General features: G+C 47.6%; 2 protein-coding genes across 5 annotated transcripts in view; one reads left to right on the top strand and one right to left on the bottom strand.

Annotated features, from left to right (window-relative positions):
• The window catches only part of CAPN7 (calpain 7), a 51,822-nt gene extending 36,625 nt beyond the window's left edge, over positions 1 to 15,197 (top strand). For 2 of the 4 annotated variants that reach the window (XM_019964330.2, XM_019964344.2), the window contains exons 13-21: positions 4,331 to 4,475; positions 4,591 to 4,690; positions 5,309 to 5,444; positions 6,035 to 6,110; positions 9,223 to 9,368; positions 10,189 to 10,251; positions 10,791 to 10,921; positions 13,846 to 13,938; positions 14,032 to 15,197. In XM_019964330.2, the coding sequence (XP_019819889.2) occupies positions 4,331 to 4,475; positions 4,591 to 4,690; positions 5,309 to 5,444; positions 6,035 to 6,110; positions 9,223 to 9,368; positions 10,189 to 10,251; positions 10,791 to 10,921; positions 13,846 to 13,938; positions 14,032 to 14,176 (1,035 nt within the window). In that variant the 3' untranslated portion in view covers positions 14,177 to 15,197. Of the gene's footprint in view, positions 1 to 4,330; positions 4,476 to 4,590; positions 4,691 to 5,308; positions 5,445 to 6,034; positions 6,111 to 9,222; positions 9,369 to 10,188; positions 10,252 to 10,790; positions 10,922 to 13,484; positions 13,773 to 13,845; positions 13,939 to 14,031 lie in introns of those variants that run through there. The other 2 variants (XR_011568740.1, XM_070797014.1) reach the window with 2 other exon arrangements.
• Positions 15,198 to 15,984: 787 nt separating this feature from the next.
• Positions 15,985 to 26,742, bottom strand: part of SH3BP5 (SH3 domain binding protein 5) — an 81,579-nt gene continuing 70,821 nt past the window's right edge. Inside the window, exons 5-9 of the mRNA XM_019964358.2 lie at positions 23,006 to 23,136; positions 21,520 to 21,562; positions 20,665 to 20,884; positions 17,794 to 18,054; positions 15,985 to 17,423 (exon numbers count right to left, since the gene is read on the bottom strand). Of these exons, the coding sequence (XP_019819917.1) occupies positions 17,224 to 17,423; positions 17,794 to 18,054; positions 20,665 to 20,884; positions 21,520 to 21,562; positions 23,006 to 23,136 (855 nt within the window). The 3' untranslated portion in view covers positions 15,985 to 17,223. The remainder of the gene's footprint in view (positions 17,424 to 17,793; positions 18,055 to 20,664; positions 20,885 to 21,519; positions 21,563 to 23,005; positions 23,137 to 26,742) is intronic.

The following is a 26,742-nucleotide window of genomic DNA, read 5'->3' on the forward strand; positions in this document are numbered from 1 at the left end:
CTGGATGTCTGTTTTCTTGCCCAGACTGGGGAAGTTTTTAGCTATTTTTCTTCATTTAAGTTCTCTACCCCTTTCTCTGTTCTCCTTCTTAGACCCCTGTGATGTGACTGTTAGGTCAGTATGCTTGATGTTGTCCTAGAAGTCTCTTAAAGTATCCTCGTTTTTAAAAATGCTTTTCTTTCTCCAACCAGGGTGGTTCCACTTCTCTGTCTTCCATCTCAGTGATTCATTCCTCTGTACCATCTAATCTAGCATTGATTACTTCTAGTGCGTATTTTTTATTTTCACTATTGTATTCCTCAGCGGTTTGTTTCTTTTTTGTATTTTCTAACTATTTATTAAACATCTCACTGTGTTCATGCATTCTTCTCCTGAATTCATTGAACATCTTAATGATCATTACCTTGAACTCTTTATCAGGTAGATGGTTAGTTCTTCTTCTGGGGTTTCTTTGTTCCTTCACTGGGGACCTTTTCTTCTTTTGCCTCTTTCTGCCTCATTTTCTTTTTGTTTTTATGTGTTAACTATGTCACTTGTGTTTCTTGGTCTTGTAGAAGTGGAGACGTCCCTGTGGAGGAGACGTTCTGTGGGCCCAGTGGCATACCCCTCCACTCAGCCAAGCTCGGTGCCCGAGTGGTGCCCTCTACAGGTTGCGTGGGCCCCTCTGAGGGGCTGACTACCATGAGCCCAGTTGGATGCCAGGCCCTGCTTCACGCATAGGCTGCCAGCCACGGGTGGGCACAGTCAGGTCCCAGAGCAACTGTCTGAGCAGCCCAGGGGAGTCTAGAGCTGGTGCTGGTGTGCTGATGGGTCGGACTGTATCCCACGATTAAGGCGCTTTGGAGCGTGTGAAGATGGAGTGAAGTGTGGCCTGGTGATGGGTTTCTTTACCATGATGATGCTCACATTCATATCAAAATGCTATGAAAGTTACTGAGCAGAAACACAACCAGCCTGAGCAGGCTTCTCACACGATGGAATTGGCTCCGGTTTCCTTTTGAAAGGTTGCTGCTGCGAGCCCCGTGTCATGCCAGGATTTGTGATCTCCGGAGGAGAGGATTTCAATCTGAGTTCAGAGATGAAGCATGACCACTTGGAGCTTTCTGTATATTAAAGTATAATAGAGGTAGAGATAGCTTCTGACAGACATCAGAGGGGACAGAAAGAGTGCCCCCTTGCTAGCTTTTAGCAAGGTGTTTTATGTCTCTTAGCAAGCCATTAATCAGACAAGAGAGACTTCTCAAGGCTGAGGGAGTGTCACCAGGCCCCTCTCCCACAATATGCATTTTTGAGATAGAATGGCAGAGGTGTGTCATCCCCCGGCCATAAATCAATTGACAGGAATACTGGTTTATTGAGCCATCATCAGCCCAAGGTTTGAGAAAAGGAAAAAAGTTAGTCTCAGGCGGAACTATCTTGAAGAAAGGCAGTTTCCAAAGCAAACACATAGTTTCATGAATAGCTTAAGAACATTTCCACGAGGCAAACATTGGTTAGCTAGCTTGAGGCAGAACCAGGTGCCCTCCACACAGAATTAAAAGGCGCCTGTTAATTCTGTGTGGAGAAGGGAAAGGACGCCTGCCCCTTGCAGCTTGTTGCTCCTGCCGCCTGGGCCCCTGGCCGTCCTGCCTGTCGCCCTCTGCCTTTGGTTCTGTGGTCTCTTTGTAGTCAGGGTTGATGTCTCCCACAGGCTTCGTCATCTGTGTTAACATTTACGGGGGTTTCTTTATGATCTTTGGGTACAGATTTGAAGAATTTCCTGGGTTCATCATTTTTATGTTATTTGTGCTATCAGTTTTGAGATACCTTTTCTGTTTCAAAATATTTCCCTATTGATCCATTCAGGCTTTTTTCTCTAGAACTCTTTCATGCAGATTTGCCTCATCTTTGACTAAAGCTACTCCCAATCTTACATCATTTGTGACTTTCTTTACTTAGTGATATTTTCATATTAATACTTGAGTGAAAGTGTTGTCCTTTTGTTTGACTGCCTCAAACCTCTTGTGTATTTTACGACCTTCACTTTAGTCTCAGTTATCCTTGTTTGAGTAATTTTTTTGTCTCCTTGGGGTAATATTCCATAGTCCGTTTTGATGGTACATCTCCATTTTAAGCTGCTGTCTTTAAATTCAGACAGATCTTCCCAAGGGATCCCTGAGGCTTTTCCTTTGCTGCCACTACGCAGTACCTGGACATGGAATGTTTCATCATAAACCTGATTACTTTCTTAGTTCTCTAGCATTTATACCCCCATTCAGGTTCCTCTGAATTGCTGGTTTTCTATCCAAACAAAATTTGCAGCCGTGCCTTCGTGCCCTTGAATGTCAGTGATACCTGGGACCTTCCTCTGAAAAGCTTAGCAGCAATTCTTGTTTATACTTTTTACTACTCTATACTCCTCATGTTAAAGCTGATGAAGTCCTGAAATAAAGAGATGTTCTGCTCATGTGGAAATAGGTTTCATGAATCAGAAAGGAGTTTAGCGTTTGTTGGCTGATGTGTGGCAGGGGCAGGGTGAGGCGCAAATGATACAGAAGAGACTAAGAACAGAAATTGTGTTGATGAGCTTCTCAGGAATGTAGCCTTAAAGAAAACAGTCTGATTTATGTCCAAAAGTCTACCCCAGGCCATGATTTGCCACATTTAAAATAGCAAAGAAATGTGTGTGTTTTTTAAAATATCTTCCAAATTGTTTGGTTTGTGACATCATTAGAAAAAGAATACAAGTTTCTAAGTTGACTGCTTGAAATAAGACAGATCTTTTGGATTTACATGCTCTTTTGTTTTTCTGAGTCAATATGATCAACTCTGTAGACACACCCAGTATTTATTGAGCGTATATGGTGTTCTTTAAACTCAGTACAGACTTCTGACACAGGATAATAATGTTAACCATTTCAAGGATTTTATAGTCACATTGGGGAGACAAGACTCCTGCATTAGAAGTAGGAAATGATGTAAGATAGGATATTGTTTGTTGTAAACTAACGTAATACAGATTGTTAGCCCTGTGAACTTAAAAGGAGAGGTAGTAATTAAAATGGGAAGGGGCTTCCCTGGTGGCCTCAGTGGTAAAGAATCCGCCTGCCAGTGCGGGAGACGCAGGTTTGACCCCTGGTCTGGGGAGATTCTGCGTGCCACGGGCAACTGACTCCTTCCTGCACCACGACTGTTGGACTTGTGCTGTGGAGCCTGGAAACCGCAGCAGCTGAGCCCACACACTGCAACGCCCCCATGCTCCAGAGCTCATGCTCTGCACCAAGAGAAGCCCCCACCGCGAGAGGCCCGTGCACTGCGCCTGGAGAGCAGCCCCCCTTGTCAGAGCTGGAGAAGGCCTGTGTGAAGTATCGAAGACGCAGCACGGCCGAAGATAGACGAATGATTTTTTTTTAATGATAAGAAGTTACTAGAGGATTTGCCTGTGTTCCTGCATTTAGTCTTCACAGCAGCTCAGAGAGAGCAGTGACCAACTAGGGCCCGCAGAGCTGACAAATAGTAGAGCTGAAATTTGGTACTGTTTCATTCTGACTGCAGAGTTCGTGTTCTCTGACAGTCAGTGGAGGAAGATGCTAAAGAGCATCTGAAAGCAGAGCAGTCAGAGGGGACCAGAGAGCCCGCAGGGGCAGGGGCAGCGTGAGCAGAGGCGTTCTGCGCGGGGACTGAGTGCGGGTCAGAGGGGACCAGAGAGCCCGCAGGAGCAGGCACAGCGTGAGCAGAGGCGTTCTGCGCGGGGACTGAGTGCGGGTCAGAGGGGACCAGAGAGCCCGCAGGAGCAGGCGCAGTGTGAGCAGAGGCATTCTGTGCGGGGACTGAGTGTGGGTCACCCACGGGGCTGAGAGCAGGGCAGGGGAGAGCCAGGCATGGGGACAGGGCACTGGAAACCGGCGAGGCCACAGCACAGGAGGCCCTGAGAGGACAGGGGACACCCATGCTCTAGGGCAGCCTGGCCCAGAGGCACTTCCTGCCAGGATGAAACATTCTGTGCCCGTGCTGTGCACGAATCTAGCTCCTAGGACACTTGGTCCTTGAGCTCTTGAAATGTGACTACTGCGACTAAGGAGCTGATTTGTAAACTTAATTATATATGACCACATGTGAGTAGTGATTACGTATGGATAGCATAGCTCTAGAGATAGGTAGCCGTTTACAGCTTCTGATCGGATATGGGGCACAGGCAAGTGCTGATTAAAGAATAGTAATTTCGGATGTTATTTGTAGGGAAAAGAAATGATAAGTATTCAAACTGCATCCTCACTTGGAGAATGATATAACTAATAAAAATGTGGTAAAACTGTTTTGTAACTTTGTTATCTCCTGGCTTTTTTAATAGGGGCTGCGATTTATCCAACTGAAAAATCCTTGGAGTCATTTACGTTGGAAGGGAAGATATAGTGAAAATGATGTAAAAAACTGGACCCCAGAGTTGCAAAAGTATTTAAACTTTGATCCTCGAACAGCTCAGAAAATAGACAATGGTAAATAACTTTTTAATTTAATAATATGTGCTTAACATGCTTTAACAGTGTAAAATGTACTCAACTGACAAGTCATTAAGGTTTTTTTAGACTAACAAAGACATCTAATTTTTAGGAATATTTTGGATTTCGTGGGATGATCTCTGCCAGTATTATGATGTAATTTACTTGAGTTGGAATCCAGGTCTTTTTAAAGAATCAACATGCATTCACAGGTAACTTTTTTGCACATTTCAAAATATGCTTCATAGTAGTGTCCCTTTTTTCATTTAAAATGAAATTATTTGGAAAGACTAGTATTCTTTCTTTTTATCATGCCCATAGAGGGCTTCCCTAGTAGCTGAGCTAGCAAAGAATCTGCCTGCCATGCAGGAGACCCTGGTTCATTTCCTGAGTTGGGAAGATCCGCTGGAGAAAGGATTGGCTACCCACTCCAGTGTTCTTGGACTTCCCTGGTGGCTCAGCTGGTAAAGAATCTGCCCGCAGTGTGGGAGACCTGGGTTCGATCTCTGGGTCAGGAAGATCCCCTGGAGGAGGGCATGGCAGCCCACTCCAGTATTCTTGCCTGGAGAATCCCCATGGACAGAGGAGCCTGGTGGTCTACAGTCCATGGGGTCACAGAGAATGACTGAGCGACTGAGCACACAGCATGCAGAGAACTATCATGTAATAGTCACTCTCTTTGTATGCTTCTTGATTATGCCAAAAGAAAACAAGAAAACCTTAAAACCTAATTGTATTTGAAGCAAAACTTTTAAAAATAGCATTTCAGCTTAGCTCTGTGAGAAGCGTAATTCCGACCTCCTTGCTGATGTTGTGATGTTGTCTCCTAGTACTTGGGACGCCAAGCAAGGACCCGTGAAGGACGCCTACAGCCTGGCCAACAACCCCCAGTACAAGCTGGAGGTGCAGTGTCCACAGGGGGGCGCCGCGGTCTGGGTTTTGCTTAGTAGGCACATAACAGACAAGGTACTGGTACCCTCCTCACATCCCATACAGACTTTCTTTCAAATACAACTAGACCAACGTGAGCAAGACACGCAACTTCATCACCAGCCTGTTTCCTGTATATAGGTGGCTTGAAAATAGTGTTTTCTTAGATAAATGTTTTCCTCAAAGGAAATTGATCATTTATAATTACACACTTCAAATCTCTTTCAGAAATCATGTATGAAGAGAGTGAGGGAGTCTGTGCTTTCTAGTGAGAGTTTTAGTGTTGATTATATATGCTTTAGATCTTAAGAATATTAACATAAAAATATGCTAAGGGGGTTTTGGAAATGTTGATGCATTAGGCCTGGTTTTGTAAAGGGTAACCATAATTTTAATGGTTTTTAGAGTCTTTTTGTAGTATATTGCTTCATATAGCATGCTCATCTACTGAAATTACAGTTTAATTGACATACTTTATAACACCAAATAGAAATGCTCTTAAGCTTAGAAATAATCTCCTTCTCCTCCCCTCCCCACCTACACACACACACACACACACACACACACACACACAGGAACATAGTGAGTCAATTTACCTAACCATATTGAATTATTTGTGCTTTTAGGATGATTTTGCAAATAATCGAGAATTTATCACAATGGTTGTATACAAGACTGATGGGAAAAAAGTTTATTACCCAGGTATGTTTAGTAAACAGACATTCAAACAAACATTAAAATTCTATTTGTGTGGTTAATTTGAAAAATGACAAATTTTATGTAGGTAATATACATAAATTAATGATTATGCTGATAAGACTAATAGAAACCCCTTAAACAGATGTGTGGCTATTTATGCTACTTGTGTGTGTTATTTTTTTTAATTTAGAGACCTCAGGAATTTGCAATTTCTGCACTCTAGCACATTGCCGTCAGAGCTTTATTTCTAAAATTTAAATCCTATCTTTTTCTCTGATCAGAAAATCTGTGGTTTTCTGTGGACTCATGGATAAAAAGTCCAGGCTCTTGAGTGAGATGTCTGAGGCTTCTTACACTCTGGCCTTCTCCTTAAGGCACCCTCGGCGCAGGTCTGGCTGCTCCTGAACACATCACGCCTGTGTTGCCCTCCTCTGTCTCAGTTCTTCCGCCAAGAGTGTCTTCTCCCTGGCCTCTGTCCGCATATTCCTTTTCCTCTCTTCTTTGTAATGAATGTGGTTAAGATCCAGTTTATGCCATTTCCTCTGTGATGACCTTCCTGCCAGACACAGTGAATCTTGCCCTAAGGCACTGACTTACTGTGTTGAGACCATTTTGCTTTCACATCAAAAGAAAATTTTTTATCATTTACTGCGTGGTAGGGACTATTGGTTTATATTCTAGTCTGGGAGACAAAAAGAGAAAAAAAACTTAATAATGACACCTATGTAGAAAGAAATAACATAGGGTGTTCGTGACTGCTTGGTCACTTTGGTTGGGTGGCCGTGGAAGGCCTTGTTGAAAAGGAGGAAGAGAAAGTCTGAATGACGAACAGGAGTCAGTCATGCAAACACAGAGGTAACAGCATTGCAGGCAGAGGGAACAGCCAGTGCAAGGACCCTAACATGGGCCAAACATGATGTTTCCTGGGAAGAGGAGGAAGACCAGGAGGCCTGGGCAGTGTGGTGTCAGCAGTGGTCAGATGGATGCAGGCTTAGATCACGTAAGGTTCCATCAGCCCAGCCCAGGAAAGGGTCGGAATTTTGCTCCAAGCATGATGGAAATCTTTGGAGGGTTTTAGGAAAATGACATTATCTGATGTGTGTGTGTGTGTTGTTTTTAAGAAAATTCTTTGTAGAATATATTGGAGGGGACAAAAATTGGAAGCAGAGAACCCAATTAGGTGCTTTTATTTCTGTGAGGAGCGGTGGTGGTTTGAACTTGTGGTGGTAAAGTGGAGATGAGGAGGGGATAGGTTTGGGTTTGGTTAGGATTGTCAGGACTTGCTGAGTTAGTCGGGGATGGCAGGAGTCCAGGACAACACCTGTATTTTTGGCTTGAGAAGCAGAAAGGTGTAACGTTGACTGCGATGCGGGAGCCGGGCAGGGGGCAGATCTGCTGTGGAGTGAAGCAGAAGTTAACTTTGGGTCTTGTTAAATTTGAGATCCCTGTTAGCTCTCCCATTGCTGTAACCTGTTGAGATTAGATTAGAGACAAGTGGACTTAGCGCCCCGGCAGCATCTTTGACCTTGACAGGGACAGAGTGGACACAGGTGGGCTGGGATCCCAGGGGAAAGGATCGGGTGTGCCTGAGGTGAGGCTCTCTGAAGAAGGCTGTGAGGAGGACCAGGCACGGATGGCTAAGCTGGGGTCAGAAGTGGTTTTGTCAAAAAAAAAAAAAAAAAAAGAAGTGGTTTTGTCGAGTTTCGTTTTGCTTGATCTTAGGAAAAGGTGGCCTTCTTCCCCCGCTGCACCGAGGCTTTCCTGAGGTTCTCTGGGATGGGCACGGCACACAGTCGGTCCAGTGATAAACATCAAGTTAAACAAGCCAGATTTTCCATGTTGATCATTATACATCCAGACACAAAGGTTGTGAGTTATGATCCTAACATTAACGTGTTACACGGCTTTTGAATTTCAAAGAACTTGTTACTCTTTGTGCTTGGATTTTTTAAAAAACAATTTCCTTTCTCTCTTACACAGAGCGACTTTGCCACTCCAGGGCGCTTTCTGGTTTAGTTTTATTTTGATCACGACACTCGGAAGTAAACTGGACTGTTCCCCATCCAACAGAAGAGTAAACTGAGACATAGGTCAGACTACTGCAGGTCACAGGCGCGCCAGTCCTCCCCCACGCTAGGTCACACCACCTCTAAGCACAGGAGACTTACTACATTTGAGGTGCTAAAATCTCTTCCACAGGTTACATTATCAGTATTCGGTGTTTCTAAATAATATCAGCAATATAGCATTGATCTTAAATGACTTAATCGATATGCATGAAATGACTTTATTGTATCAGCCTTGATTCATGAGCCTGTCACAGAATATCTCAGGCAGCAAAATACTGGAAATAAACCAGATCTGCACATCGTCTGAACACTAGATGGGGAAGCACACACACAGGGTGTCCACGTCACGTGATGGCGTGTGCTGTTGCACATGCAGATTTGAAAGGAGTAAACCTGTGTAGACCAACATGGATCTCAGAAACCTGAGTGAGAAATGAGGTGCAGAGCAAGACACAGGCTGCTGCTTTTTTTTAGATGCATGGTCACGTGTGTGTGTGTGTGTGTGTGTGTGTCTGTGTGTGTCTGTGTGTGTAAAAGTCGGCAGAGATGCCCATCAAATCCATCAGAGTGGAATGGAATAAGACTTAATGGTGGTGATTAAAGGAACTTTGTTTTACAAAGAAGCTAGTATGACAAAAAAAAGATAATTGAATCCTGAGTGCTAGAGAATATAGATAACGTATTTATATATTTCTTTGTGTCTTTTTAAAAAATTTCCTCAAAAGGAAAAAAGAAGTTAATGTTGATTTTAAAATCCTCTGCCAGGAGAGAAAAATAAGTCACAGGGCAAATAGGGATTATCATATACCTCGTTGAATGTATTCCAAAAAGATTGCTTTCTGTGTATTAGAAATTATTTAATTTTCAAGTTTTAAGTAGATTAAAGTTTTAAATTGAAATTGTAATTCTTTAATACCATTGTATTTTAAAGACAGAATTAAGGGAATGTCCATCCATTTAATTATTTTTCCTACCATCAACCATAAAACTTAAAAAGTACAGAGAATAAAGTCCCATCTTCTGTAAACCTACTTGTTTATTTGCAGCTGACCCACCTCCATACATTGATGGGATTCGAATTAACAGCCCTCACTATTTGACTAAGATAAAGCTAACCACTCCGGGGACCCACACCTTTACGCTAGTGGTTTCCCAGTATGAAAAACAGAACACAATTCATTACACAGTCCGGGTAAGTAAACCAACACGACAGAATGACGATAGAAAGTGCATAACGTCTCTGCTTGTGAGGTTATCTACAAAAAGGTTTATTTATAAAGCGATGTTCGGCAAAGCTAGTACAATATTGTGGAGTTTAAAAATAAAATTAAAAAAAAAAAAAGATTGATCTCTATATACTGCTGAGTGTGTATTTATCTGTATAACAGTTGTGTTAAATTATGATGATGATTCATGCAGAAAATAATGTTTTTGAACAGTAACGAAATGTTTTTATTTTGAATAACATTTTGAATGAATATTTTAGGCTTTAGAGTAGTGGTTTAGTCCCGAGGCAAATGTGGTGTATCGGACCAGTAAACTCACAGAGCAATAAAAACTCCTTTAGTCTTCATAATACTTTTATTGACTTAAGAAAACCTGGAACTTACTGAAAAGAAACTGACTGCCTATAAACATATTGCTCTCATGTAACTGGGAGGTCATTGTAATTGTGTTCTTCATAAATTTGTTTGCCTTAACTTAGTAAAGAAGCTCAGAGGAATAGATTTTTAGTGATGAAAGGGACACTGGGGAGCTGCTTTCTTAAGATGCAGAAGCCAAGGCCTCGGGGGTCGTGGTGTGTCCCAGGCCGCAGTTGGTGGCAGCGGAGCCAGGATAAGCACCCTGGCCGCCCACCTGCAGCCCTTTAGTCCTGCCTTGGTACAGGAGGCCCACAGAATCGGGGCTGTCAACTACCCCAGCTGATTTCTTAGTCTTCCGGAACATTCTAAAGTGTGTTTTTGTAAGTATACATTGTATCACTATGATATATTTTTTTTTTTTCACTCTAGGTATACTCAGCATGCAGCTTTACTTTTTCAAAGATTCCTTCTCCATACACTGTATCAAAACAGGTAAAAGAGATTTTTTTCTTTGGGTCACAGTCTCAAAGTCCCTTTTAGAAGTCCCTTTTAGAAGTCCCTTTTTTTTTCTTTCACATTTAAGTTTCTTACAAAGTAAAAACATTCGAGGATTAAGTATAGTCTCCAGTCCAGGTTGGAACACACAAACCTCAGTGGGCACTGAGTGATTCTGGGGAAAAAGTTGAATTCAGAGAAAGAAGATGCATGCAGGCCTTGGTCAGCAGGGAAGGCGGTGTGCATGAACCTTTTACACAGAATTTGAGATTGATTCTACAGGGTGGGCTGGACGTGGGCAAGAGGATTTGAGGGAGAATTCTTGGCAAGGAGGACTCAAAGACGGTGGGTAGAAACAGGGCTGAGACTGCAAAGTGGCCGGGCTGACTTGGAGAATTACACTGAAGAGATAGATGATGCAGCCACAGTGGAGAGCTGCCTTTTTTTCTTTTCAAAGGCGCAGAGGAATTTTATTGTCTTTAAAGCAGAATTCTAGAATGTGAAGTTTTGGTAATACAAAGGCTTTGTTTTATTAGATTAATGGAAAGTGGAGTGGTCAGAGTGCCGGAGGATGTGGAAATTTCCAAGAGACTCACAAAAATAACCCCATTTACCAATTCCATATAGAAAAGACTGGGCCGCTACTGATCGAGCTAAGAGGACCAAGGTTTGTGATAAGTTAACTTTCTTAATGATACCGTGTTAAAAATGAGCTTAGTGGAACAGAATAGGGTTTTGAAACATATTCGTACGGACACTTCGTCTGTGATTAAAGACAGTATTGCATAAAAGTGAGGAAGAGGTGCTGGAATAATTAATATCTATGTACAAGAAAGGTGAGCAGGCCTCTGACTCACATCCAATCTGAAATTCAGTTCCAGATAGCTTACTGATAACAGGAGGTAATAGCCTCAGGATAAGGAAAGACGTCTCAAGACAACAAGCACATGAAAAGATTTGTAAATATCCTATGTTAGTAGGAAAAAAGTCTGTAGGTTTTAAAAAATAACAAAAATTAAAACTTTTTAACAGGCACGTCATAAAAGAAACAATCCAAACAGCCAATAGACTGTAAGAGCAAAATTTAGAACAGCCAGTGTTCCTCAGTGGCTTTTAAAAGACTATAAAATAGTCATGCAGTAGAGTCCTACATACCAGTGAAGATAAAGAACAGCTCCCCACAACACGCTGGGTGGGTCTCAGGACCGAGGCTGAGCTGAGCGACAGAAGCCACACAGCACAGTATATACTGTGCTTCCACTTGCGTGAAGGCAAGAACAGGTGAAGCTGAACTGTCATTGAAGGGTGCACACTTAGGTAGTCACACTGTAGGTAGGGCAGGAGAGGGACCAGTAGACAGAAGCTGTGATCAAAGGGCCACACAGGGGCTCTCCTCACGGCGCTGAGGGTTTTGTCGATTGCCGGGGGGAGTAACTGGGCTTCTGTTCACTTTTGTGAAGCACATATGTTTCATGTGCACTGTCTTACATTTCTTGTGTATTGTGTTATATTTCACAGTTTTAAAAGGTTTAAAAAAGAGAATACAAATAAAAATAGTACCAGCTTCTAAATAACACTAGGCTTAATTTTGCCTGCCTGTAATTACAAACTGTTGTGAAAGAAACTAATAATCCTATAGATCAGATCAGATCAGTCGCTCAGTCGTGTCCGACTCTTTGCAACCCCATGAATCGCAGCACACCAGGCCTCCCTGTCCATCACCAACTCCCGGAGTTCACTGAGACTCAGGTCCATCGAGTCAGTGATGCCATCCAGCCATCTCATCCTCTGTCGTCCCCTTCTCCTCTTGCCCCCAATCCCTCCCAGCATCAGAGTCTTTTCCAGTGAGTCAACTCTTCACATGAGGTGGCCAAAGTACTGGAGTTTCATCTTCAGCATCATTCCCTCCAAAGAAATCCCAGGGCTGATCTCCTTCAGAATGGACTGGTTGGATCTCCTTGCAGTCCAAGGGACTCTCAAGAGTCTTCTCCAACACCACAGTTCAAAAGCATCAATTCTTCGGTGCTCAGCCTTCTTCACAGTCCAACTCTCACATCCATACATGACCGCAGGAAAAACCATAGCCTTGACTAGACAGACTTCTGTTGGCAAAGTAATGTCTCTGCTTTTGAATACGCTGTCTAGGTTGGTCATAACTTTCCTTCCAAGGAGTAAGCGTCTTTTAATTTCATGGCTGCAGTCACCATCTGCAGTGATTTTGGAGCCCAGAAAAATAAAGTCTGATACTGTTTCCACTGTTTCCCCATCTATTTGCCATGAAGTGATGGGACCAGATGCCGTGATCTTCGTTTTCTGAATGTTGGTTTTAAGCCAACTTTTTCACTCTCTACTTTCACTTTCATCAAGAGGCTCTTTAGTTCCTCTTCACTTTCTGCCATAAGGGTAGGACTAAGCTATTTTTCTGCAGTTGTTTTCAAAAATGTCACCAGTTTGATAGGCAAAACAAGGTACATAATTGCCCTTTTGTATTTCATTTCGAAGCTTGAATATGGAAAAATGTTTATTGACTGTGTATTTTTTCTTCATATATTTAATTCATATCTTTTGCCCATTTTTCTGTTGCACTTGTCATGTTTTTTTTAATTGTAAGCATGAATAAGGGTATGTATGTAGAATATTAACTCCTTCACATATTTGCAGGCATTTTTCCCAGATTTTTTTTCTCACATAACAAAAAAATTTTTTTCATTATAATCAAATCTGTTTCTTTTGGTTTATTTTGCTGTGGCCAGGAAGTCTTGCCCTAATATCAAAGTTTCACTGTATTTTCTTCTAGTTGTTTTCTTTTTTTAAATACATATGGATTGTGTTTTATATTTGGTGTGAAATACAGTGTAACAATTTTTATTCTAAGTTTTTGTCATCACCACCTGCGTAAATAATCCTTTCCCTACTGATTTGGAACGTCACGTCTACCATAGGCTAATTCTTCTGTAAATTTAGATTTTATTTCAGGGTTCTCTCCTTTTCCTTTTTTTTTTTTTTTGCCTAATACACTATTTTAACATTATTCTCTGAGAGCCTGTGATAAAAATACAGTCTCTTCTAAAGTAAATTTTGTAAAATGTCCATCTTTATGGCTTCAACTTAAAAAGATAAATGATGTTTTCTGTAATTAAGAGTAAAAATAGTATGCGTGTGCCTCAGAGTGCTGTTTCCTCCTACTGAAGCTTTAGAAACATGTACTTAACAGTCTATCTGCACTTTAGGTCGGAGAAGGCAATTGCACCCCACTCCAGTACTCTTGCCTGGAAAATCCCATGGACGGAGGAGCCTGGAAGGCTGCAGTCCACGGGGTCACTGAGGGTCAGACACGACTGAGCGACTTCACTTTGACTTTTCACTTTCATGCGTTGGAGAAGGAAATGGCACCCCACTCCAGTGTTCTTGCCTGGAGAATCCCAGGGACGGGGGAGCCTGGTGGGCTGCAGTCCATGGGGTCACACAGAGTCGGACACAACTGAAGCGACTTAGCAGCAGCAGCAGCAGCACTTTAGGTATAGTTATTTGGGGTGTATGTGTGAGACAACTTGGTAACAGCAGTGATTTACTCTCTTTTTTTACTGCTAGGCAGTACAGTGTTGGATTTGAAGTTGTAACAGTTTCTGTGGTGGGAGACCCTGGTCCCCATGGGTTCCAGAGGAAATCTAGTGGTGACTACAGGTAACGCTTGTCTTTTGATTGCTGTCTAATTCACACTCTGCTTTCTGGGGCATCATCACTTAAAAACCTTGTTCTCATTTTCCCTGAACATAGGTGTGGGTTTTGCTACCTGGAACTAGAAAATATACCTGCTGGGATCTACAATATCATTCCCAGTACTTTCTTGCCTAAACAAGAAGGACCCTTTTTCTTGGACTTTAATAGTATTATCCCCATCAAGACAACACAACTGCAGTGACAGAAACCTCAGCGATCGCTGGATCTTACACTCACCAACATCAGCTCTTCAACTGAGGACACGGATCTCGAGGACACTAACGCAACAGTCAGAACAGAACGGAATCTCTCCAAACGTTCCTGTGGAGTCTGGTGCTGAAGGCAGGGTGTGTGCTGAGAACTGTGTGTCATCAGAATTACCCTCTGTCACTCAGAAGTACTGTTTACCTGGTTTTGTGTGTATGCGGAGTGGGGTTGCACTTAGGGGCCATGCTATATAAAAGCATGTAGATGATTGTAAAGGTTAGATGCAGTCAAGCACTGAGATGGACGCCCTTGCCTGAGACCACATGAGGGATGCAGACTCATGGAGCAGAACAGCGGGCTGGGATGCTGCTCTGGAGTAGTTACGCTGTGTGTGTCTTTTGGCAGCACATGTTGTAAGGTAAACCTGCTTGTGTTGTTAAATCTCCTGTGTGTCCTGGGCAACAAATGACCAAATGAATTGTGTTACCATGAGATTTTAGTTCTGTGTTATTTATGACTTGAAGTGTTTACTGTTGCCCAGAGGTCATGAAAGGATAAAGCATTTAAGAAACACAGTTAACTTTATAGTGTGGAGATGCTCATGCTTAAGAGTGAAGGTTGCTGAGGCTGGACACCTGTCTCCCATTGACTCATTGAAGAGGACTGAGATATAGTCATCAGTGCCGTTTGATCAGGTTGAGGAAAGCAGTAGTCTGAGACACTGAAGACGTTACAATTCAGTTTGTATAGCCTTTCTGTAAATTGCTCCATATAGTTCAGTGTTCTTACGGTAAGAGCACTCTAAAAAAACATGATTAAGAATTTAATACATGGTGATTGGGTCGCAAGATACTGTTATGTGTAAATTCCCCGTTGTTTACATAAAAATCCATTAGAGTAGAATGATGCTCAGTCAAGATTTTAAAGATCTAAAAATAGTGGAATTTTTCATCTCTATTAAAACTTTTGTATTTCTATTACCTTTAATCCAAATAAAATGTTTATACTTATGGCAACTGCATAGTTTAACCTAGAGAAATTATTAAAGAACTTCATGTGGTATGTTCCATCTATGTTCCATGACTTGCATGAAAATTCACATTTTTACCAAAAAAAAAAGTGTGTTTTTCATTCAGGCTAGTGGCAAATTGTTGTATTACTGAGATTTCATTTTGGTAAATACTTCAGTGCTTTCACTTTTAACGTATTTTAGGTGGATTAATTTTCTGTGACTTTAAAGAAAAATCTAAAGCATAACAGGCATATTTATTATAGGCATGATTTGAGCCTTGTGTGTTAAAGATCTTATCATAGATGCAAACTGAGACCTAATCCCTGCCTTCAAAAACCCAATGAAGGAGACCTATTTAAACAATACTGTATTGTAATGCTGAAGTCTGTAGAGAGCTCTGAACAGAGCCCACGATGACAAACGTTGGTTGGACCGGTATAGAAAGAGAATAGAATCAGCTGGGGAGCTTTTCAAAGCCTAGTGCCCAGGGCTGCCCGCATCACTCACCAGCCCCTGCGGCTGAGACCGGGAGACACCCAGGCCTCCAGCCTAAGCACCTGTATTTATTTTGCGGCCACCATGTCTCCATACTGCTCAGCTTCAGTAGCAGCAGAAGTGGAATTCCAATTCACACCTGCTAATCAGGGTGTGCACTGTTAGGACCCAGGACCTTAACTGAAAATAAGAACAGGTGACCAGTGCATGCATGCTCCTGCTCATGGCAAGAGGACCGCCTCGAACAGAAGATTTGGGCAGTATCAGGATTCCTTATCTGAAGTCACAAAAAGACATTTTCTTAAGCCATTTTTATTACACTCAAGGTATTAAGACAAGTACAAAATAACCTTGTAATCAGGATACTGTATTAGTCATTAAAAAGAGAAAACAAGACAGTGTGAAGAGATTTACAAATGACACATATATATAAGCTGACAGACTTGAATGGGGTTTTTTTTTTCCTTTTAGAAATGCTGTTTTCTTAACAAAAAAAGGACAATTAAAATACAATGCTCTAAATACGGGCCATGAAAACAAGAAAAGCGGTCCTACAACACTTAATACTATTAGCATAACAGACACCATTGCTTCTATCAACAGCCTCTGCCACCGTGTGCCCACTCCCTTTCCTAGCTGTAAGGAACAGTTTCCTCTTAAGAAATACTAGTGCAGCATAACCCTTAAATAACTGTTTATTTTTAAAAGTTACAGCCTACAGAGAAACCAACACCTTGTCGATCTAGAACAACACTGGCCACCATTCCTCATGCACGGGTCTTAGAATAAGTACCCCTGGCTGGTGGGGTGAGGTTTGCGCGACAGGACTCCTCCCCCCGCAGCCACAGGCCCTCATCCACGACAGGCCCCTGCCCCTGTCCCCCCTATCCCCACGCGGCATTCACCCTTCCCACCCCAAAAAGTGCAGCTCATGGCAGCCTTCGACAAAGAAAAGGATTTTAACGGGCGTCCCAGGAAACACACTTTTTTTTTAAATCCTCTGAAAACCAGAGATGATGAAAATGAATTCTGTTCTTGGATTTTTTTTTTTTTTTAAAGCCTTCACTGGATCAGAAAGCATTGTTGCGAATATTTGAGTTTCATTTGCGTGCACTTGTTTTCCTTTAGATACCACCCCCACCCCACCCCCGGGATCTAAAGGAGAGAACAAGGCCATTTTCCCAAACAAGTGGGCCCTTGAGTCTGCTGGGGACTCAGCTCCCCGGGCCCTCGGCTGGCTCAGGGTCTTTTCTGGGAACAGGTTACTGCTTGCACGACACCGTGACAGGGACCGTTCCAACAAAGGCCGTGGATGCGGTCACAGCCCGCCCACAACAACTGACTCTGCACCGGAAAACACAGCAGCCCAGGAGCACTCACCCCACAGACAGACCTCCAGCCCTGAGCCCACTGAAGCGTCACTCGTGCGATTTAGAGGAAAGGGCTGGGATTTGGCATATATTTTGTGATTATTGGCACAATGTCCTCCGTCCGGTTCATGTATAAACACTGGCCCGCGCCGGGGCCAGGGCGCGTCAGCCGATCTGCACCACGTGTGTGTCTGTGAGGCCCGCACGCCCGGGGCCCCGCAGGGACAGCCGCCGCACCCCGTCCTCCAGGGCCTGGCCCGCGGGCTTCGGGGGGCTCCTGCCGCCGTCGCCGCTGCTGCTGCCCAGCCTCCGGTGGCTGCCCGCCTTGTCAACCGTCTTATTCTCTGCTCCCTCTGCTCTGTCCCCTGTGGAAACAGAAAGACCCGGCAGTGAGTCCTGGCAGTCCCAGGGGTCACCCGGGCCCCCCACAGCCAGCCAGCTGCACCTCCAGATGCCCAGGGGCACAGAAGCGCCTCTGCCACAGCAGCGCCTCCTGCTTTCCCTCCCTGAGAAGCTGTAGACGCCCCTGACCCTCGGAGATGAGACCCGTCCTATGCTAACAGCCAGGAAACAGAAGCCTCTCCAGCGGGGGTGCCTGTCCAGAGGACTGTTGTGATGAGAGAGACCGAATCACGTTGGGAGCCACACCGCAATGCGTTCAGAGAGGCCCTGATTGCAGCATCCAGCCTGGGGTCCCCGCCTCCCCCCAGCCCAGGGGCAGGGGGCTGCACTCACCTCGTTCCACCTCGCACTCGGGGGACGAGGCCCCGCTGCACTCGCTGCGGGGGCCCAACCCCGGGAACAGCACCCCGAACTCCGACAGGGACACAGGGCTGGGCAGGTCCAGGCTGGCGGGCCGCACGGCCGCGGGGAACTGCTCGGGCATCTCCGATGGGCTTGTGGGCCCTGAGCTGAAGCTGGACAGGGACTGGGTTTCTGAGTCATCCTCAGACACAAAGGCGCTGCAGTTGTCATCTTCGAAGGCCTCGGAGGCCACTGGGAGGGGAGAGAGAGGAGCTGTCACTCGGGTCTGACCGAGGGCCACCTGGTCCCTGACACACCCTCTGGGTGTCCCCGCTGCAGAGACGGGGCCAGGAAGCTGCAGGACCCGGCCACAGGCCGTGGCCGCCTCAGCTCGTGAGACCAGACTCCAGAGCAGCCTGAAGGGAGGAGGCTGGACCTACCAATGGCCAGGGTCCTTAACATCACTCTGCAGCCCCTGTCCCAGAAGTCACTGTCACCAGACACTGCCTGAGGTGGAATGGAAGGTGAATTCAGCCTCAGGTTGGGTTTTTCTCTCCACCCCAGGCCCCAAAACGGACCCCCACGGGCACAGGAGGACGGCAGGCCTGCGTGACGCATCCTGATGGAGCCAGCCAGGCCTCGGAGCTGCCTCCTCCCACGGAAGAAGCCACGGGAGCTCTGACGGACAGTCCTGCACGGGGTCTCTGCTGGGACCTCGGTCACCTTCTGAGTAGCTTCCCATCTCCTGAGACGTGCTCAGAGTCCACTGAGATCACCGTCTGCCACAAAGGAACATAGCTCCCTTGCGGTCCTCTGTAGCCTGTGCCTCACTTGGTTTGTGGGCCGTTCTAACCGAGGCCAGAGACACAGCTTCCAAGTCACCTCAGCTCTGAACAACATCCCAGTCCCGTTTCCTCCTCCCCTGGCCTTAAAGACAGCCTGAAGTGCCCCCTGCTGCTGCTGCTGCATAGTCACTTCAGTCGTTCCAACTCTGTGCGACCCCATAGACAGCAGCCCACCAGGCTCTCCTGCCCCTGGGATTCTCCAGGCAAGAACACTGGAGTGGGCTGCCATTTCCTTCTCCAATGCATGAAAGTGAAAAGTGAAAGTGAAGTCACTCAGTCGTGTCCAACCCTCAGTGACCCCGTGGACTGCAGCCTTCCAGGCTGCTCCGTCCATGGGATTTTCCAGGCAAGAGTACTGGAGTGGGGTGCCATTGCCTTCTCCGGAAGCGCCCCATGGAAGTACTATTAATGCTAGGCACACAGAATGGGCTCAGATCTGAGTTCACATCCCATCTTTGCTGCTTGCTGGGTACCCTTGGTTAAGTTACTGAACGTCTCTGAGCTTCATGTCCCTCTCCACACAGGGTTTACAAGATGATGTACACTAGAGGACTCATCCCTGCTGTTCAAATTACAGTTTCCTTTGACCTGGGCCCTCACACTTGAATGTTTGTTGCCTGAATTAAGGTGCTGGGCTGGATGAAGCACAAGCTGGAATCAAGATTGCCGGGAGAAATATCAATAACCTCAGGCAGATGACACCACCCTTATGGCAGAAAGTGAAGAACTAAAGAACCTCTTGATGAAAATGAAAGAAGAGAGTGAAAAAGTTGGCTTAAAGCTCAGCATTCAGAAAACTAAGATCATGGCATTCAGTCCCATCACTTCATGGCAAATAGATGCGGAAACAGTGGCTGACTTTCATTTTGGGGGGCTCCAAAATCACTGCAGATGGTGACCGCAGCCATGAAATTAAAAGATGCTTACTCCTTGGGAGGAAAGTTATGACCAACCTAGACAGCATATTCAAAAGCAGAGACGTTACTTTGCCAACAAAGGTCCGTTTAGTCAAGGCTATGGTTTTTTCTGTAGTTATGTATGGATGTGAGAATTGGACTATAAAGAAAGCTGAGCACCGAAGAATTGACGCTTTTGAACTGTGGTGTTGGAGAAGACTCCTGAGAGTCCTTTGGACTGCAAGGAGATCGAACCAGTCCATCCTAAAGGAAATCAGTCCTGAGTGGTCATTGGAAGGACTGATGCTGAAGCTGAAACTCCAATACTTTGGCCACCTGATGCAAAGAACTGACTCATTTGAAAAGACCCTGATGCTGGGAAAGATTGAAGGTGGGAAGAGAAGAGGTCGACAGAAGATGAGATGGTTGGATGGCATCACCGACTCAATGGACATGAGTTTGAGCAAGTGTTGGTGATGGACAGGGAAGCCAGGTGTGCTGCAGTCCATGGGGTCCGGAAGAGTCGGACACGACTGAGCAACTGAACTGAACTGAGGAAGGATTATGGGGGAAAAGCCAACAGCCAGTATTCCTCAGAAAAAGCAAAGAAGGGCATACAGACAGGCAGGGCTGGGGCAGTAGGGTGGGTCTCCGAATTGACGTGGAAGGAACTACAGCAGCCCTTTGTATCCACTTCCCAGGGGTGGCCCTGGGAATAGGTCCCCGCGCCCAGACACTACGTGTGGCATGACCCCCAGGGGCCAGCACGCCTTCATTCAGTCCTGACCACCCCTCTCTGTGGCAGACAGCGAGCACCGTCACGTGCCCCACTTTACAGGGGAAGGAACGGGAAGTCAGGCCTTGGCCCACGCTGTCTTGATCATGGCAGGACGGCCAGGACTCGAATCAGAGCTGCCTCCCAAGTCCCTGTGCCCAAAGGCGCTCCTTCCCTGCAAGGCTTCTCAGAGCCTCGGATGCCCTAGTAAGTGCTTGGAATCTCGGGGGTGAAAGCACGTCACTTCCCAAACTTATCTAAGCGCAGCACGCTGACTCAGGATGCTAGCTGCGCCCCGGTGAACAGGGCATCCCGCCCGAGCAGGGGACACGGGCCCCAGACTCACCAGAAACGGTGTCAGCTTCGGGCTTGCGCCCCGACAGGCCCTCGGCGGGCACAGCTCCGCCCTCGGCGCCGACGCCGCGCCCGCGGGGCCCCATGGCGCCGGAGCGCCTCCTCTCGTGGATCTCGTCCGAGATAGTCTCCAGGTTCCGCAGCGCCGTCTTGTACTCGCCCTTGGCCAGGGCCAGCTTGGCCTGCAGCTCGTCCACCGTCTTCTTCAGCTGCTGCTCGGGAGAAGCGGGGGGTGGAGGCGTGAGCAAGGCCGCGCCCCCGCCGGCCGGCCAGGCTCCCGGGTGACCCTCAGGATGCAGCCGGGGACCTGGTCCCCCTTCCGCAAGTCTCTATGCACCAGCGCTCAGCCTCCAGTCCTGTGACAACCCCGGCTCTACGCTCAGAAACGACCTGGGGGGCGCCCCCCACCAGAGGCAGCGGTGGGGGTCCGGCCGTCTGAGCCCCGAGCCGTGGACCTCACACTGCGCTGTGTCGGAAGCCCCCAGCGGGCGTGTGGAAAGCCGGAGGGCTGGGCCGGCCCGCAGAGCCTCGGTTCTGTCGGTCTGGGGCGGCCCCGGGAATCCGCCCCGCCAGCAAGCTCCCCGGTGCCGTGCGGAGGAGGACCACAGACCGAGGACGCTCAGGCCAGAGACGATGCAGAGGTTCTGCAGGCGGCAGAGAGCACCGCGCAAGCAGCCGAAGCCTCGGTCAAGTACGTGTCCCCCGAGCTGGCAGCCGTAGGGCTGTCCAAAGGCCACTACAGAAGGGGTCAGGGGGGTGGGGTGGGGGGGGCTCGGGGGGGTGGGGGGGGGGCTCTGGGGACAGACATCGCCTACCCACCGGCTTCAAAGCCAAAGGCCCCACGTACCTCAAGCTGCAGGTAGTACTTCGCCTTGAGTTCAAAGTAAGGCCTGTGGGAAGCAGACAGAAGGAAACCCGTGAGAGCCTGGTCAGCAGTGACCCCCATACGCTCCACGGGAGTGTCCGGGGCAGCGACTGAGCCGCCCTCCAGCATTTACTCGGCTCTAACCGGGCGTGAGAGGAGCGGGGAAGAGATCCAGCTCCCGGGCCTGACCCATAACAGATGCTCACCCAGGGCAGAGGCATCAGAAGGCGGAACCGCAGAGAAGAAACTGCCCCAACGAACACCAGCTCCCCCAAGCTCACTCAGGGAAGGGGAGAGCCACCGAGCCGCACTGGGCACAGCGGGGGCTCCGCGGGGACGGGGTTGGGTGGGGTGGGGAGCGCTCGGTCGGCCTCCAGGACTCCGCGTGGGACTAGAGGGAGCGGATCGAACGCAGACCGCCCAGGCCACAGGCCAGGGAGAGCGCAGGAGAGGCCAGCACGCCCCAGGCTCTGGGCCAGCCAGGGGCGGGCACACCCGCTCCTTTCAGGGGCTTGGGGGTCGGCAGGTGAGGAGGCGAACACTTTATTCTTGAGCTCCTCACCCACCGCGAAGCTTGAGGGGTCTGTCTGGGGCTGAGCAATCGAGGCCATTCCAGGTCTCTGCTTGGAGGCCCAGCAATTGTGAGGGACGCAGGGAGTCTTCCCCAAGGTCATTGTCAGATGATAATACACAGGCGTGGTGATGAGAAGAGGTGGAGAAAAGCTCCACTGAAACCAGTCTTCACAACATTGTAAATCAACTAACGATAGTTCAAATAAATACATACACACATACATACACACACATTAAAAATTATTCCTTTGGGCCCATCTGTGTATGCATGTAATTTGTGTGAGACGAGTTGTGTTTTCAATGTGTTTTGTGGCCTGCCTTTATTACATATAAAAGTTACGAACATATTCATAAATTAATGAAGACAGAACCCATGTCATCATGATTTTAACTGCTACAAACTAGTCCGATGTGTGGAAGTGTCACAGCTTATTTAACCAAAGAGCCTACTGTTGGACAAGGTTAACTGTTCTAGTCTTTAATACTGTAAGAAACTTTGGAAATACACATCCTGTCGCTGAAAAAAAAGAAAGGAAACCAGCCTTGCGCTGTTTCATCAGCTCTGGGTCTATGAAGGATGTGTACTATCTACAAAGCTCACCCCCACTGCGGACAGGTAACCTGAGGGGAAGGGTCGTGTCCACACCGTCAGCCACAGAGCCAAGGGCACACAGCCCTGAGTTCCCCAAAACGCAAGTGCAGCCCAGGGCCCAGGTAACGCTCTGCCCTTGAGATTCCTTCCTGTGTGCTCCCAGGGGGTCAGCCTGGAGGAGCCCCACCCGGGGGTGCAGAGAACACAGAAGGAGCCGGGGCAGGCGCTGCTGGGGCCACGGGAAAGGCTGAGACGGTGCGGAAGGAGAGCAGCCCAGCCCAGGGGCCCGCCCGCCCGGCTCACTTGGACTTGTTGATGGCCCGCTTGAGCTTCTTCTCCAGCTGCCGCATGCGGCCCATGGCCGCGTTGTAGCGCGCCGCCGTCTCCTTGTGCACCAACTCGCTCCTCGTCTTGGTCTGCTCCGCCTCCATGACCTGCGGACCACAGCAGAGGGGGCGGGGTCAGCGCGGCCACACCCAGAACGGCCCCCTGCTGCAGGATCACGTACTCCATTTGTTTAAAAAAGATGAGGAATCTGGGATTAACATATACATGCTACTGTATGTAAAGGACATCAACCACAAGGACCTCTGTATAGCAAACGGAACTCTACCCAATATCTTGTAATAACCTATAATAGAAAAGAATCTGAATATATATATACACACAGAAACATACATATACATGTATACCTATACAACTGAATCACTGTGCTGTATACCGGAAACTGACACATAAATCAACTGTACTTGAATTTTTTTTAATAAAGAAAAATGTAAAAATTAAATGAGGAAATTAGTGGGGAGACTAAGATTAAACAAACTTGTAAAGAGAAGAGGATCACCGTTCCCGATTCATCTATTCTGGAAAAGTCATTTCAGATAAGATTAAACAGCCCAGTCGGCTGAGGCAACGAGCAGGAAAAGGACAGAACGACATGAAGCATCCTCTGAGCCAGCGGGTGTCCACTTCCGTGGAGTGGCCACCGTGGGCTCCTCCTGTCCCACCGCAGGTCAGGAGCCAATGGGCAGGCAGGCAACACGAGAGGGGCTCGGTCATCAGGGGCTCCGGAGCCCTCCAGAGCCAGGTGTGTGCATCAGGACAGCAGGAGAACGAGGACCTCAGCCATCTGGCCCCTTCCCAAACGTTCCAGCTTAGCTGGTGGACGCAGGAGAATCCAGGATCCGGAAGGATTAAGCAGAAACAGATTCTGAGGCTCACACACATTTCTGTGGCCAGAAAACTCGTCAGCTAGAATGCTGGGGGGAACATTTTCAAAATGAATTCAAAAACCAACCCTCTATGGGGGCTCAAAGGCACGTTCCCAGAAGCAGGGACAGTGTCGGTTCTCTCCCCACTAACCTAGAAGCGCATCAGAACAAGGCTGGTTGGGAGGGGAGAGGACGCGGGAGAGAAAAAGCAGTTTGGACCACGGAAACAGCTGCCAACTTCCTTCCCACCTTCTACTTACAACTCACCCAAGTACAGAGTGAACTAGAAAGTCAGTAGCAAGGCGGGGATAGAGGGCCAGCTTTTTATTTTACCCAAAGAGCAGCCAGGAGGAGGCCAGAGGGCCCTCAGATCGCTGGTCCACCATCTCAGACCCCCGCAGGACGGTTTCAGGAGGACACCACCGAGGAGGCAGCCAGCGGTCCGTCACCCGCCTCGGGAAACAGCCAGTCAGCCCAGGGTAGTTTCCTTATGCGCTTAAAATTAGGTGTTTTTTAAGAATCGGGAGAAAGTCTGACATGAGCAGAAAACATCGAGCATCCTGTCTGTTGCCCCTCTCCAGATTATCTATGCCTTTCGTCGTCTTGGAGCTATTTCATGACCCTACAAGTTGTGGGAAACTGATAGTAATACAAATGATTCTTATCCCTAGAAATCAAGAGGAAGTGTGTGGAGATGCATTTACTTGTTGCTTGCCCTGTAAATACTGACCAATTCTGTATCTGCCTGTTAATTCACCTTGGCACTCTTGAACTTAAGCATGAGTGTTGTTGTTGTTTTTTTCTGAATTCTCCTTTCAAAGAGCTGTAACATCAGATTAGTTCCATCCTTAATTAATGCATTAAATAAAATATTTTATAAGAGAATACTTCATACGTATCAGAGTTAAAGCTTTACCTTCTTTTAAAATATATATATATATATGTATGTTTTTAACAATGGTTTTAATGCTTGAGATACTTTTAAAAACAGAATTAGAACAAAGTCAGAGAGGGAAATAGGGAACCAAGATAAGCTTGCTAAAATGACCTCTCAATCAAGATCAAGGGGCTTGGGAAACCCTTCCGCTTGGCTTCTCACATCAAAGACGTCACAGAGACATCAGATGCACGCAGAACCTCACCAGCTTGGTCACTTAAGAGAAACTGCAGTAACTCTTCAGTGTAAAGCTGTAAGGATTTACTGCTGTAACCTTTATGAACACATGAGACCCAAGCACATCAGACAGGTGAAGACACGCTGTGGTGACTGGTTCTACTACAAGAGGATTCGGTGCAGGGCTCACCTTTAAGGACCTGTCTGAAAGCATAATGATCTTTTTTGGGATAGTTTTTTGATATGGACTCTTTTTAAGTCTTTACTGAATCTGTGTGATACTGCTTCTGTTTTACGCTTTGGTTTCTGGCCGCGAGGCATGTGGGATCTTAGGTCCCCAACCAGGGATGGATCCTGCACCCGCTGCCCTGGAAGGTGAAGTCTTAAACACTAGACTGCCAGGGAAATCCCTGAAAGCATTTTAAAGAGAGACCTACAAAAGCTGTGATTTGAGGCTACAGTAAAGAGCATCCCCTGCAAGAAGCAGGGTTCCCACCAACTGCACACACAGGCCCTTGTTTTTCTTTGGTCCTTAGTCTACAAAAAAGCTTTCTAAAGTGAAACCCTCGGAAGAACCCAAGCACATGGCAACGTCGCCAACGCAGACTGAGGCGGCAGCAAGCACACTGCCCCCTGCCTCACCCGACCCACCGCACCCACCACCCGGACCCCACGGGCACACTGCCCCCTGCCTCACCCCCACCAGCCCCAACTCCCGGACCCCACGTGCACACTGCCCCCTGCCTCTCCCCCACCCGCCCCAACTCCCGGACCCCACGGGCACAAGCTCCTGCCTCACTCCCACCAGCCACACCTACCACCTGCCCCAACTCCCAGACCCCACGTGCACACAAGCTCCTGCCTCACCCCCACCAGCCACACCCACCACCCGCCCCAACTCCCGGACCCCACGGGCACAAGCTCCTGCCTCACCCCCACCAGCCGTACCTACCACCCCGCCCCAACTCCCAGACCCCACGGGCACAAGCTTCTGCTGCCAAAGGCGAGCCCCTCACTGTGCTTCCTGCCTCCAGGGGGAAAGTCACCACGCGGTGCACCTTGGTTACGTCTCCTCGGCAACTCAGCAGCCCCTGAAGCCTGGAATCGGGTGTGAACTGTGTGCCCAGGGATGAGAAAATGGCGGGCGGATGCTGGGAAGGTGGAGACCACGAAAGGAAGCGGAATGCAGAGGTCCCTGCAGGCCTTGAGGTGCCCAGACACACATGCAACCCAGACCCGAGGAGCCAGTGCAGTGCCCAGACCTCCACGAAGACCAGGCTCCTGGGCCTGGACTGCAGGCCCCGCACCCAGCTCTGCACCATACTCTTCAGTTTACGGCCAATGAATTCAGCTCAGAGCCAAGTACACTGAGGAAGCACATCCTGTGTGCCCAGAGCACGCGGGAGACCAAGCCCTGGACCAAGCCTCACGGTGCAGACACGCAGCAGCAGCACGCCCCTCAGGCGGCTGAGGTCCAGGCTGTTGGGGCTACCTTGGGTCACGGTGGGGGGCAGGGAGGGGGCGGCAGCAGAGGCTGCGCGGGGCAGGGGGGCTCAGTGCAGGGGGGGTGTGGTGCAGGGCGCCGGGGGGAGGGGCTCGGTGCAGGGCGCCGTGGAGCGGGGCGGGGCTCGGTACAGGGCGCAGTGGAGCAGGGGGTGGGGCTCAGTGCAGGGTGCTAAGGGCTCACTGCAGGGTGTCGGGGGGCTCAGTGCTGG

Source organism: Bos indicus, chromosome 1 (genome assembly GCF_029378745.1).
Source record: "Bos indicus isolate NIAB-ARS_2022 breed Sahiwal x Tharparkar chromosome 1, NIAB-ARS_B.indTharparkar_mat_pri_1.0, whole genome shotgun sequence".
Taxonomy (NCBI): domain Eukaryota; kingdom Metazoa; phylum Chordata; class Mammalia; order Artiodactyla; family Bovidae; genus Bos; species Bos indicus.